Source organism: Diadema setosum, chromosome 19 (genome assembly GCF_964275005.1).
Source record: "Diadema setosum chromosome 19, eeDiaSeto1, whole genome shotgun sequence".
Lineage (NCBI taxonomy): Eukaryota > Metazoa > Echinodermata > Echinoidea > Diadematoida > Diadematidae > Diadema > Diadema setosum.
The window spans coordinates 22,209,836-22,223,836 of record NC_092703.1 but is presented as its reverse complement, the minus strand read 5'-3'; the positions used below and the strand labels follow the sequence as shown (position 1 = coordinate 22,223,836).

At 37.2% G+C, this 14,001-nt stretch overlaps 1 protein-coding gene across 1 annotated transcript; it reads left to right on the top strand.

Moving 5' to 3' along the window:
* Window positions 1–2,455: 2,455 nt before the first annotated feature.
* On the top strand, window positions 2,456–13,917 carry LOC140242340 (uncharacterized). The gene is made up of 9 exons (XM_072322077.1): window positions 2,456–2,816; window positions 4,552–4,599; window positions 5,853–6,064; window positions 6,585–6,674; window positions 7,576–7,726; window positions 8,262–8,435; window positions 10,898–11,182; window positions 12,121–12,323; window positions 13,536–13,917. The coding sequence occupies exons 1-9, from the start codon at window positions 2,456–2,458 to the stop codon at window positions 13,686–13,688; spliced, it is 1,677 nt and encodes a 558-aa protein (XP_072178178.1). The 3' UTR covers window positions 13,689–13,917.
* The last annotated feature ends 84 nt before the right edge of the window (window positions 13,918–14,001 follow it).

Here is a 14,001-nt window from a genome sequence, read left to right as displayed (position 1 = left end):
AATTAAGGACAAGGGTCAGGTTGATTTCCCTCTTTTTAAACAAAAAATCCAACAACTTGGTAAACATCCGCCTTTTAAGTACAATCCACGCCATATTCACGTTGATATCAACTAACAGAGTATTAAAATCAGAGCTATGCAACTGATCTATTGGATTTCCAGGCACAGTTGGGTATATTTCCATTTCATAATTTTTTCTAATTGCATAGTATAGGCATGATAGGCCTATTCATGCTTTTAGAGGATTCACACCAGACACCCGCGAGTCATACTATACAGCCACCGTGTTACCAGCTCACGGGCCATATACACCCATGAGCTTTAAAGGGAAAGTCCAGTCCAAATATGTTAGTCTGATAAGAAAGAGTAGTAAAATAAGGAAGTTATGACATTTTGAAGTTTCGCTATGGGGGGGGGGGCAGTTCTTGAACAGTCAATATGAATATGCAAATGACAAAGTGAGCATGTCATTCCCTCACAACTTACCATATACATGTACTTTGTACATACAATTTTGAAATTTCCAGTTTTTCATTCAAACGCAATAATGCCCGACCCTCAAATCCTCATACCACTGATCACTATTCTAAAGTTATTCAAACAGGAATAACGTCGTATTTCAGACTTCAAGGACAGAAACATTGAATTTTCGTCATTTTTTTTTTGTACACGATCAATGGAAAATTGTGAGGGTATAACATCGTTAGCTCACTCATTTGCATATTCATACCCACTGTACAAGAACTGTTTGGAGGCATTATCAATACTTCAAAATTTCATAACTTCCTTCTTTTTATTTCAGTCAAATTTTTACCGTTGGACTCGTAAATGTTTACTCCTTTTTGTTATCAGACTTACTTATATTTGGACTGCATTTCCTCTTTAATTTATAATAGTTAACAAGGCCCACGAGCTCGACATCAAGTAAAATAAAAGTCAACGAGCAATACTATCCAGGAGTTAGTTTGTAGCTAAAATTTGCATGTTTTACCATCATAAGTGACGGGATATGTTTTATTGGGTTCTCTAGCTCGTGGGTTGTACGATTTGGGGGTTTTATGGCACGTCGGTTAGATTCATTGACTTTTTCTTTTTCAATGGTGTCCAGCTCGTGAGATGATCCCGAATTAGAGGCCGTATATCCTCACAAATTTATCACTATAGCATGAACATAAATCCCCAATGGATAACTAGTAACACTTACTAAAATCACATGAGAGAATTAAAGTAAAATATTCACTGAGTGCATGTGGCTGCGACTAAGCCATTTTCCTGTGAAGAATAATGAGAAAAATGTTTTTGACATCTTTCTTATTTTCTATGAAACCGTCAACTTTCTCTTTGTTTGATTTCACTCTATCGATAATATCAGTCATGTTGTTCATGATGTGGAATAGGCCTCAGGGATGTCTTGTTCATTCAAGGGTCAGTGCCTGCTTTCAAAGCGATTGTTTTATTAATAACAATCTAATAAACTGTTATATTCCAAGACGACAGTTTATGCGACCAGATGGCGACTGGGCAGTTGCTTTTTCCGGTCGTCCAGCCTTGCCCCAATAATTGAAGTGGAAAATAAACAACTTTAGTATGATATACATTTACACTTGAACTTCTCTTGGGTTTTTGTTTTCGGTGTTTGTGTGCAGTGTTCATGCTATTGGAAAGCCAAGTGAGTATCCAAAAATATTTCTTTCTGGTGCCACTTCTTGGATCCATTTCATTTTTTTTTTCTTTGTTCAAGCAAAATGAAAGGAGGTGCGCCCGGTGCGCCCCCTCTGGATCCGCCACTGAAAGCGGTGCCACTTGTGGGTCTAAGTGATATTAGCTAGGATGTATTTCGGCCAAGTTGTCAGTGCTGAGGTTTGTCGCGTTGCGGTAACCGCTGATGACTCCGAGTTCTATTAGCGGCCCATATTGCAGCGTCCAACAAGAAACAGACGTCTCTCTGATATTCCCAAACCAAGCAGGTTGTGGACAGGTATGACCGAGCTGTGGGTTTGATAGTTTTCAGTCAAAACAGCAATTGATTACATTGCAATACATTGACATAATAGTTGTTAGCGATATTCTCTATGGTCACTCTGAAATTTTGCAAGATTAAAAATAAAATGTACTTTAACACTGAGTACTTAAAATGTACTTAATAATCAAACATTGGACCATAGGCCCAAAATAGTTCATGATAATAATTATAAAGCCAGACGCATCCACCTGAACTTTTGTAATAAGAAAACAAAGGAGTGCAGTGTTAAATCTTAGTCCAAATCTTTTAAACTACAATTCAGTGTTTTCTCTTCATGATCTTATATGCTATAAGGTCACTCTTTACTCTTCTAGACAAAACTTCTAATTCCACTCCTTTAAAGTTTATTCTTATTTTGCTGGCACGTATGGATTTTACGTGTTTCTTTTCTTCTTTACCTGTCTCGACTCTGTTTTCATGGAAGCCGTAAAGATGCCAGGCCACATCGTTTTCATCTCTATTCTGGTGTGCCTGTCGCAGCACACCCGTCCCATTGGGGCGCTGCCCAGGCCGAGCGCACTGAATTTCATCGGTGTTGGCTACAACATCTTAGACGGGAACCCCGAAGGAGCGGAACTAAGCTCTGGAGGCGTGGACCCAGGTATCAACATTGGTCGCAGGGTGTTGGGACTCACCTGGGATGATGACCTCACTTCGACGGACGGGGAGTACTCGGTCCCAGACCAGTGCGTATTTGTACCTCGCAGCAGCGCCTTCACTACGTCAACAAGAAGTACCTTCTACGGCACGGCCAGCTACGCTTCCAAGTTGTCCGCGCAGGTCGATGTATCAGGTGAGTATTCTGCTTTGTACAGTACTGGTTGAGGTAAGGGATTCATGTTTTGAACATTTCTAAGTGAGATAATGAGAAACCTCTTATGAAATATGAAAGAGCATGTCATTTTAAGAAGGATTCAACGTTTATTTAATGAAAATTGGTTTTGAAATGGCTGAGATATCCAAAAAAGTGATAATAATAAAAGGCGACAGGCCACAACTTTATTAGGATCTCTTTGTTTCACCTTGTTTTTGGATATCTCAGCCATTTAAAAAAGATTTTCATCAAATAAACTTTTGATACCCTTTAGAATTGCATGCTCTTTGACATCTCATAAAGTGGTTTCTGAGTATCTTGCAAAACGTTAAACGCTAGATCCTCACCTCGACCAGAACTGTACACACACCCTTTAAACAAATTTTCATTTTCTTATTTCCCCGTTACAATCGATGACTTTGTGGGGTTGAGTGTCTTTCCGTATAATTCTCCGATTTAAGTATTATTAAGAGGTGGGGTGGTGGAGCAACTGGGTGAGATACATTCATATTATGACATCGCTGGCATTGTAGGGTAAATAGCAAACGAAGAGCTACACGTTGATGAAGAGATGTGTAAGAACGATACTTAATCCTCAGTCTCGACGAGTGTCGGAGTTATTATTTTATTTGAGTCTGATTTTAATTTTACTGTTAAATTTCTAAGAAACATTTGAAATAAACTCAATATACAGTATGATTGTACATTCATTCACGTTTATATTGTAATCTTAAAGATTTGGATCACGTGTTCAATACTAAAATTTAACTGAAAATGCTTTCAACCCTATTCTAACTGGGCTATTTGAGACCAAGTTTTTTACTGGGGGGGGGGGGGGGGTCAATTTGCCCCCCCCCCTCCCCCTTCAGATCTCGGCCGCCGATCGCGCGATCGCCGCGAAATTTTGCCTGCACATAGAGCCGGTTGTCAACTACAAGATTATAATTATGGTCATATAATAGAAAATATTTGATTTTATATTTTTTAAAGATTAATTATGCAAATTACGCATGAAATCATATTTTCACCCATAATTCTATTACATTAAAAAAAAATAGCACAATCAAAATCAGTTTCTTTTGTTTTTATTGCTTTGTTAATTTCTTATGTATTTTATTGTTTTTTGACCTTTTGTTTTCTATTGTTTTTTGGCCAAAATTTGCTGCAGGCACTTTTTCAAGCTTATCTACATTAGAATTGATTAATTTCAATGGTTAAAAGTTGAAATAATCTAATTTATATCAATTAAACAAAAAAAAAAACAAAAAACACAATTTTCATCGGATTTGCACACGAAATCATGAATTTGAGCTGTTTCCGGGTTGACATGCATATGCAAAACATTGCGTAACTTCAGAATGGTGCACCCGGACGTTGCAAATTTGGTCTCAAAAATATGCGGGAGACTTCAATGAAAAAAGTTATGAAACGACGCGACAAAATCTTTGCGCGTTGTGAAATCGTGGCACGAAAAGTCGGGGGGGGGGGGGGGTCTATTTGACCCCTCCAGTTAAAATAGGGTTAAGGGGATCAAGCTGTGAGTATCTCTGACCCCTTGCCTCCAAAATATTACATACTGTCTTAGACTTCATACTTGATACTTCCGTATAACAAGTTAGCATTTAAAGAGTTAACTCAAATTGTACTTCAGAGCACTGTGAGTGTAGAAATCAACATAGAACAGCAACCCCTTTTCTTCCATGTTGATTTCCAGGATCTTACAGCAGCCTGTTTTCCAGTGTAGAATTTTCTGCAAGCTCCCGTAAGTCGAAATCATTGATGACATTTACTATTGTTTGCAAAGTTTAACTTTTTTTTTTTAATGAAAGCACATTGAATAAAAACTGAACATAATCATAAATGCGGTATAAGGCAAATGTCTCGGGATAGTTCACCGACCATCACTCCAGCAGAAAACAATTTGGTTTTGTATAGCGGTTTTGAATTTCATACTCTTTCATTTGTTTACTTTTTTGTAATGTTCTACAGAGCTTGTTATTGGGGCCGTAATTGTTTTTGTTAAGCATTCTTGATCTATCATCCAAGAGAATTTCTTTTTATTTCCTGGCGATATATATATATATATATATATATATATATATATATTGAAACAAGGAAGGAAAAACTGACCAGAAACAATTGTAATAATAAATAGCGAAAACTTTGAGCAAAGAAAATGGGTTTTCATCGGGTTTTCATCCTTACATCATTTGGGTTTATGTCAGGTTAATGTGTGCGTGTGTGGCACACATACACACACTATAGCTTCTGACCACACCAGCAAAGAGAGTTAACACTATGGGACGAACACTGATCTAGGTCTTTCAATAGCTCAGTCGGTAGAGCACCGGTCTAGTAATCCGGAGATCCCGATGAAAACCCATTTTCTTTGCTCAAAGTTTTCGCTATATATATATATATATATATATATATATATATATACACATTATATACATGGAAATAATATGAAACAAGTTCACGCGGTTGACTGCAGGTTCATCCGTAGTTAGTGCAACTCTGAGTTTCATGCAACCTCTGTGAGGTGCAATCGTCAGGCAATCATCAGGCAATATTGCCTGATGATTGCACCAAATGGAGGTTGCAAGAAACTCAGAGTTGCAATAAATACGGATGAACCTGCAGTCAATCGCGTGAGCTTGTTTCATATTACTTCCATATATATATATATATTTATTTATCGATGTGTGTGTACCATATACATAGTTTATGAAATAAAGAGCTTGCTTCCAAAAAGGCGCTTGATCCATCATTTTTCAATGGATTTAGCGCCTTTTGGAAGCAAGCTCTTCATAAATTGTATGGAATCTACCTTTGTGTTACCGCCTTGATTCGTGTCTACTTGTGTCTATAACGTGTGACCCATTCTTCTGAATAAAAAGGACCAAATGTCAGTGTTTGTTGATTAAAAGCATTCAATGATCATCTCCTAATTAGAGTGTGTAGACAGCGAAACAAGTTCAACAGCTGTGTAACACTTAGCTGCTTACTGTTCAGGCTACCAGGAAATTTCCTCCAGGGTGTCGTCGCTTGGAACGGTGTATTTCTCCACCGAGACGGTACAGAACTTAGGCCATGCCCGCTACATGACGTCGCTGGCATCCAGCGGTTTGTACCCGCTAGGCGATGACTTTGTGGCCAGCGCATGCCAGCTGCCTAGTTCGTATAACGAGTATAGTTACATGACTTTCCTCAGTACCTGGGGAACGGTGAGTGGCATTGCCTATCTTCGTCAAACACCTTGAAAGAAACTACATTCTTCATTATCATATTCATTTTTACTCATTATCAAAAATATTATTGTTTATGATAATACATTACAGTAATTATGATCGTCATTAATTTCATCCTTGAATTCAGTAGGAATTTACGTACTGATGCTTGTGTATACATTGCTTAGCAATGAACAACTATGTGGCTTCGTTTGGCTTCTTCGAGCTGTGAACTGCGTGCAACCAGATCATGGAGAAAATTATATATATATATATATATATATATATATATATATATATATATATACATACAATTATATATATATGAATATATATATATATGAATATATATATATATTTGCATATTTAAATATGTTCCTTTGAAAAGAAAAATGTGGAAAAGCAATTCATCAAAAGCAGCAGAGCATTAAAGCTAGAAAGAGCGAATATTAATTGATTGATTGACTGATTGATTGATTGATTAATTAATTGATAGATTGATTCGATATTCAAATAGCACGTCGTAACAGAAGTGGATGTAGGGGTACGTTCAGGAGTGAATTATGAGTCGGAAACATCATCTTTCGTGGAATACGCTGCTACAGAGGTAGGTACATTTATTATGATATTTCAAAATTGACTCCCAAATTTAAATTATAGGCATTGTGTCTCGTCCTTCTTTTGGATTAAAATTATTTTCCAATTTGTTCAATCATCCGAAACGCTGTAATCTAACGAATCAAAACACATCATCACACGTTTAATACAAACAAAGATCCATGTTAGATTTACCTCCTGCTACCTGGAAACTGATTAGAGACATTTTAAGTACCCGCGAGTTCAATTCAAAAGTTTACCCCCCCCAAAAAAAACAAACAAACAAAAAACAAACAAACAAACAAACAAACAAACAAACAAATCCTGCTTGAACAGCAAAACCGAAAAGTACTTTATCTAATGGCGGCACGTTCTCTTTTTCGCCAATATTAGATCGTCACATCAAACTCACAGCTGTTGAATACTAGTATGCTTACGGAAAGAATCAAAATATTACCACAATCGCTTTGTTCTATAATTCTCAGTTTACATGATCAGTGATAGGGTGTCCTTGTTACCGACCATATAGGATTCACGTGCAATGGGTGAATACGATTTGTTAAAAGTTGTCATGCAATTTAATTCATTTCACAAATTAATGAAACTACATTGTAACGTTCATATGACATTCTACGAATGTACAAAGATGATGAATAATTATGAACTATGATGACAAGATTGAATACTACAATAATTCCATTTTTAATAGCTCTCTGCTTCATCGACTTTAAATTACTGAGCACAAACTATGTTACTTCCATTTTTCTTTTTTTCGTCTAATATGAATGTGTGTATAAGAGTACGTTGAAATGCACTGTACTTGTAAATCTGTATGAGCCTTTTTCGAAAATATGAAATTTGTTTAATGCATTCCTTCAAAGTGTTTAATTCTGTGAAATGACTTTATACAGACCAGTAATAGCCTCAGCGCTGGAGGGAGCTACGGAGGTTTCAGCGCCTCTCTTTCGGTCAATATGGACACTTTCAACAGTCAGATGAATTCTGGGACTTCGTTTGGGAGCGAGTACTCGTCGTATACTGTGGGAAGCACATCACTTAATGGTGAACAGTCCTTACATACAACCATTCTAGACAAAAATGCGCTTTGTCCCCATTTAACAGTTTTTTTTTTGTGTGTGTGTGTGTGTATTTCCACAGTCACATATAATTGTGACGCTGTAGAAGTCGCACAGCTGGTCGAGAATGGACGCTGATTTTCAAAGACATGAGTGACTGATTTTAACTTTCCTGCCACCACCCCTGACGATATCATCACTATACTCTACAATACATAAAGTAGGCCTACCTACCCGTCACGCACGAAGCCACCCCGCACTCCACCCCCCCCCCTTTTTACACACACACACACGCAAACACACACACACACACACACACACACCTGAAAATAAATCGACATTATTTGGCAAACTTTAGAAAATATCTCGAAAAAGATGTGAATTACCATTGGATGAAAAATTAGCTTCCTTTATAGGAATAATCTTACTGACATGTTACTCTCAAGTTTTATTGTTTAGTCTATGGATCATTTTGTTGGTGTTGAGTTTTTTCTTTCTCTTTCTTTTTTTCTTTCTTTCACAACCAATAAGTTTGACTATGATGACAATGAATGAAGCATTCGACGATGCATTTTGGCTCGGTCGTGATTACTCACAATACTGCGCTTCCAACTGGGATCGAGCCTCTGTCAAGGGACACGTGCTCACTGCTTTGACTAACTATGCGACATACAGGAGTCTGGCAGCCAGTACAAGTAAGTGCTCACTGCTTTTGACGAACTATGCGACATACAGGAGTCTACCAGCCAGTACAAGTAAGATACTATACACGCGGCACTAGTTAGCAAACGTGTGGCAACAAGTAAGGTTGGATTTGTTGGACCACTATTCAAGCTTCCCCTTCCATTTCCAGGTTTTTTTTTCAGGTGAGAAGCAAAAAAAAAACCAAAACAAAAACAAAACAAAAAAAAAAAAAACCAAGAAAAAACAAGAAACAAAGCAAAACAAAACAAAACAAAAAACCCGCCCCGGCACTTCAAGATCTCTATTTATTTCCATCTATAGTTCCACTTACCTATACAGCTCCGGGTTAAACAAAAAAAAAAAAAGTTTGGGGGCCCAAAGTGATCACACCTTATATGTATTCCTTTGTATGGTGCACAAAAAGTGTGGGGGCCTGAGCCCCCACGGCCCCCACGGTTCCGCGGTCATGAGCTCACGAGGGATGACTGTTAAGGCATCGGGGAAATTAAGAATTTGGTTGTATGGGGTGCGTAAACAGATTCTCCCCCTCCCTCCCTCCCCCCCCCCCCATAAAGAGAATGCTCATGTACCAATATATCAAGTTAGCTACTGTCATCATAAATCATCTGGCGTCCATCGTAAGTCCTGCCTAAGTATTTGACATTTCAGCCCTTAATTGAAGACCCAAGGACTGATTTTTCACCAAACTTGGCCGATAGTATCCTTGCAGGGTGATAATATCTCAGCTGATTCAAATGGGCACCTCGTCAAATGGGACCCAATTTTCAAATGCTGATTTATTTCCTGAAAAGGCATTGTCAAATTTTTGCCAAACCATGATCATTACACGTAAAGACAAATATCAATTTTAGCTTCAAGCATAACAATCAATTGTATCATTTAAGATGATTAGAATGCAGTAGAAGCAGTATAGGATGTTCTCGCATTGAAGGGGAAATCCTAATTTCTGCAAAACTGTTCTTGTGCAGTGGATTTTAATAAACAAATGAGTGACCTGACCATGTCATAACCTCACAATTCTGACTGTGTACAAAAATAACAAAAATTTAATGTTTCTGTCATTGAAGTCTGACACATGAAGTATTTCCTGGCAAAATAATCTCAGAATAGTGATCACTGGATTTGAGCCTCGCGCATAATTGCGTTTGAATGAAAAACTAGAAATTTCAAAATTTCATTTACAAACTATAAGGTTAGTTGTTAGGCGATGACATGAATAACTTTGGTATTTGCATATTCATAAGTATTGACTGTTCAAGAGCTGTTCCCCCCCCCCCCAAAAAAAAAGAAAGAAAAGAAAATAGCGAAACATCAAATGTCATAACTTTTTTTTCCACTCGATTTCAGGCAAATGTTTACTGTTGAACTCGTACGATTTTACTCTTTTTTTTTATCAGACTAACTTATGTTTGGACTGGATTTTTCCCCCTTAATGATGTAGTGGCATTCGACACAAAACTGTTACTTCTGAAGTTTTAAGGAGAAACTGAGGTTGTGGTTGGAAAAGTAATCAAGGTATTCCTCTGACGTTTAAGTGCTATTTTAAATGTGGGGTTCATTGGAGTGCCTGCAACGTATGGATGATAATTGTTGCCAGGTGTCATTCTCATACTTTCAGATGGCACATGAAATAGCTTACTGTCCTTCGTGATAAATGATAGTTTGGGGGAATTTTGATAAAGGGCATGGAAAATATTCGGAAAAATGCAAATATTGTCCTTTCTGAAAAATTATGAATTGATATGGGCTCAATGCAGAATTGAACTGACAAGAGCTCAAAATGCATGTTATACTGCGAAATTCTGTATGTTCGTGAGAAAATACAGCTCTTTTAAATAAAAAGCAGATATACCTAAATGCCCCCAATGACCCGTTTTCTACGCTCATCCAATATACACCCGAAAATTTAACATTGGAACGATACAGGTACCTAGTTTTCAGACATATATTCCCCCATGGACACTTTTAAGAAGCTTATTACACTGGCTTCCAGTCAAAAATCGGATTCAATTTAAGATATTGTTATTAGCATTTTAATGTTTCTACATATGTTTGCTCCACATTATTCAAGGGAGCTACTTCAAATCTACACCCCAGAGAGGAACCTTCGTTCAAAAAGCAAAGATATATTTGTTATTCCGAACAAAACCACCAAATTTTACGGAGAACGAACATTTGCTTTTAATGCCCCTACTGAATTGAATAAGTTACCTCAGAAATTAGGACAAATCACTGATATAAGTATATTTAAGTCTGCTTTGAAAACGCATTTGTTTTCGGTGTAAGCGAACATGAAACTCGGTACCATCACGGTAATTGGAATTTGTATAATCATTTCGGGGTTTTTTTTTAGCGCATAGGGACATTATCACTTTGTGTTATGCGCTATATTAGCAGTGTCAATTATTACTATTATCATTATTATTCTTATCATTATTCTGTTGTTATGTAGATCCTGCCATTGCAATCCCCATCACATGGCCTGTTGGCACATATGGTCTTCAAAAGCCGACAACTGGCTGTCCGAGCAATTGGGACGATGGTTATCGCTATCACGACACTGAAGACGACAACAGCAACAACTACTGGAGCAACCCCTTTACCATGAGTGGTTACAAGGGTAGTAACAACAGGCGAGATGAGTTCTGCATCAAGACTGTCAGCAACATGTACGACTACCAGTGGATTTGGCAGCCGGGTTCCTACTGCATCTACAAGCGAGGAGACTGTCCCGAGAGTATGTTTTTGGTGTATGTGTGTGCGTTTGAGGAAAAGAGAGAGTGAGAGCGCACTGTTGTACTGTATATCATAGATGTGCGTTTATGACATCATAGTTCAGTAGACAATGTACAATGTAATAGACTATGTACATGACGTGGAAGTACAAGTTTTTATGTGTGTTTGTGAATTCGTGTTCTACAAGGGTGCTGAAGTAGATTTAGTTTGGTTGCCAAGACCTCGGGTAACTTTTTTTAGTAGCATGATTTTTTTTTATTAAAGTTCAAATATGTCACATGCCTGTACAGTGTAGGGGCGATCGTTAAAGGGCCGTTAACATGGTTAACGATCGCCGCGACACTGTACAGGCATGCTAACCTGGAAACATTGAACTGCACATTAATTGAATATGAGACCATTCTAAAGCAAATAATTTTCACACAACAATAGATATATGATGTACTCTTAAATGAATCCCAGAAGGATTGGAACAATCATCCCCCAGCATTCCCACTTATTCCCACTGATCAGTTAGTAGCCATCCCCTTTAATCGCACAAATCTATACATAGCACTGTCCAAATCAAGCAATGCCTAAGCTGTAGCCCTTCTGTGTTATTCATTGCATCGCTGATAAATGTTTTGTTGTACGTTGTAAAGGCAATGAAGAAATTTGCTTTGTTATATTGTATATGACACCAACAATGTATATAATGTAATGTGTATGTATCTGCTTGAGCAATGATATAATGCAGGAACCAATAAAATCAAATCAAAATTATGAAAATCTTCTGGAATTCCCCTTCAATGAATTTGTACACTTATTTCCAGGTAGAGAGAGAGAGAAAAAAAAAACCCGAAGGAGTCTGCAATATCAGTCAGGGGTTGATAATGATAGCAGCCTCAGAATATTTTCAAAATGAAACGAAATGATTTTAAGTTCTTTTTTCTTGAATAGACTTTGATGAGGGCTCCATCTATTGGGACGACGAAGATGACAACAACCGCAACTCTCATGGGGGGCAGGTTCCTGACGGAAGCTTTGGAGGTAACACCAGGTTATATTTCTGTTGCCGCAACGATGGAGCAACTAACAACGAAATTTATCTGCCAACAGACCAAAGTTTTGTTCTGTTAAGTCGTTATGGAACGTGCCAACAAGTAAGTCTCTCTCTCTCTCTCACTCTCTCTCTCTCTCACACACTCTCTCTAATTATATATATATATATATATATATATATATATATATATATATATATATACATATGGATATTGATATTAACAAGAACTCTGGGTGGCCGCTTTAGACAGGCCGCTTATCCTTTATATATATATATATATATATATACTGTATATATTTGGGAGTTGTGAGTGTATTGTTTATTCAAAGGTACTGTTTACCATTGGGTGCTGTAATTTCAAAATCAAATGGAAAAATGTTCAATATATCACATTTGATGCATATGTGTAGGTTAGATGCATCACAAAACGTACTACCATATAAAAAATCGTTACAAAACCTAAAATATAACGAGATATATGACTATTTACCCATTAAACCATAACCATAGATGGTTTAGTCTTGATCTTTTTTAAATCAAAACTTTAAATATTTTAATATTCAACAATACTTAACATTCATTGTACTGATTTTTTTTTTTCAAATCGGTTGTTTCTACCTCGAACTTACTCAGAGTTATTTTGAAGAACTAAAGCTGGGTTTTTGTTTCATGTGCAAATGGTAAATGATGAATTAAAACTTGAATGTTATCATCATCAATCAAATACTTATGTTGTCATCTATGGTCTGCACTCCTGCTGGTTATAATCTCTGGAACGCAAACAATAATCATCAAAAAGAAGATTGTGATGATATTGTATAATCGAAATCTGTACCGAGCCCTATGCAGTATTTCAGCCGGTTTGAAAATTACCTGGTCTGATTTGTTGTTTTAAAAACACGATATCTGTGGACTGGATGACAAATTTAAATATTGATCAAGGAAAGGAAGTTTACATCACAGGGATACTGGGGTTGTGAGTTTTAGAAGATGGTCAGGCGGCATCAATGATGTTAGGCTGCATTGATAATGGTCACCGTACTTGATTACTCAACTTAGCCAATGCTTGTAGGAAGATACGAGAAAGCGTGAGCATAATGATATGCTACATGCGATCTAAGTTCTCAGATGAATTATCCGTCGTTCTCAAATGAGACGAAAATAGGATTTGGCTATTAGCAAATATTTTGTCTGCTTCTACAGAAAAAAAAAACAATAACAAAAAATGTTTACCATTCTGTTTCTCATCAGCTGATCAAGAAGGCATAAGACTGATATTGCACGTGTTTTGCGTTTTACCATTTATTTGTAGGTTTATGGAATGAGTGTGAGGGAGGAATACTTCCGATACGACAACGAAGACGACAACAATAGAGACTCCCAGACCGCAGTCCACCCGTACCAAGGTCTGCAGTCATCCGGCCATAACGTTGTACTGGAATTCTGTTTTTACCAACGAGATTAAAATGGAGATCTTACTCACTAAAAAAGTGTTGATTTGAGTAAATGCGTGTTTACAAAGCTTAACTACCTCTGAAACATGGCGAAGCATCTGACGGAATGTTGAATTGGCGCTTGTGATCATTAAATTGTCGACTTCGAGACAAAATCTCTTTACGCATTAAAGCGCGGTGCTCAACTGACTATCAATAATTATTCCTCCTTTAAAATGAAGAATATACGGTGTTAGATAAAAATAGACCAACAGCCTTGAATATAAGCCACAATATGAGATAATTCAATACTGAACCCAAATTGTTTAATTTGAATGAAGAAAG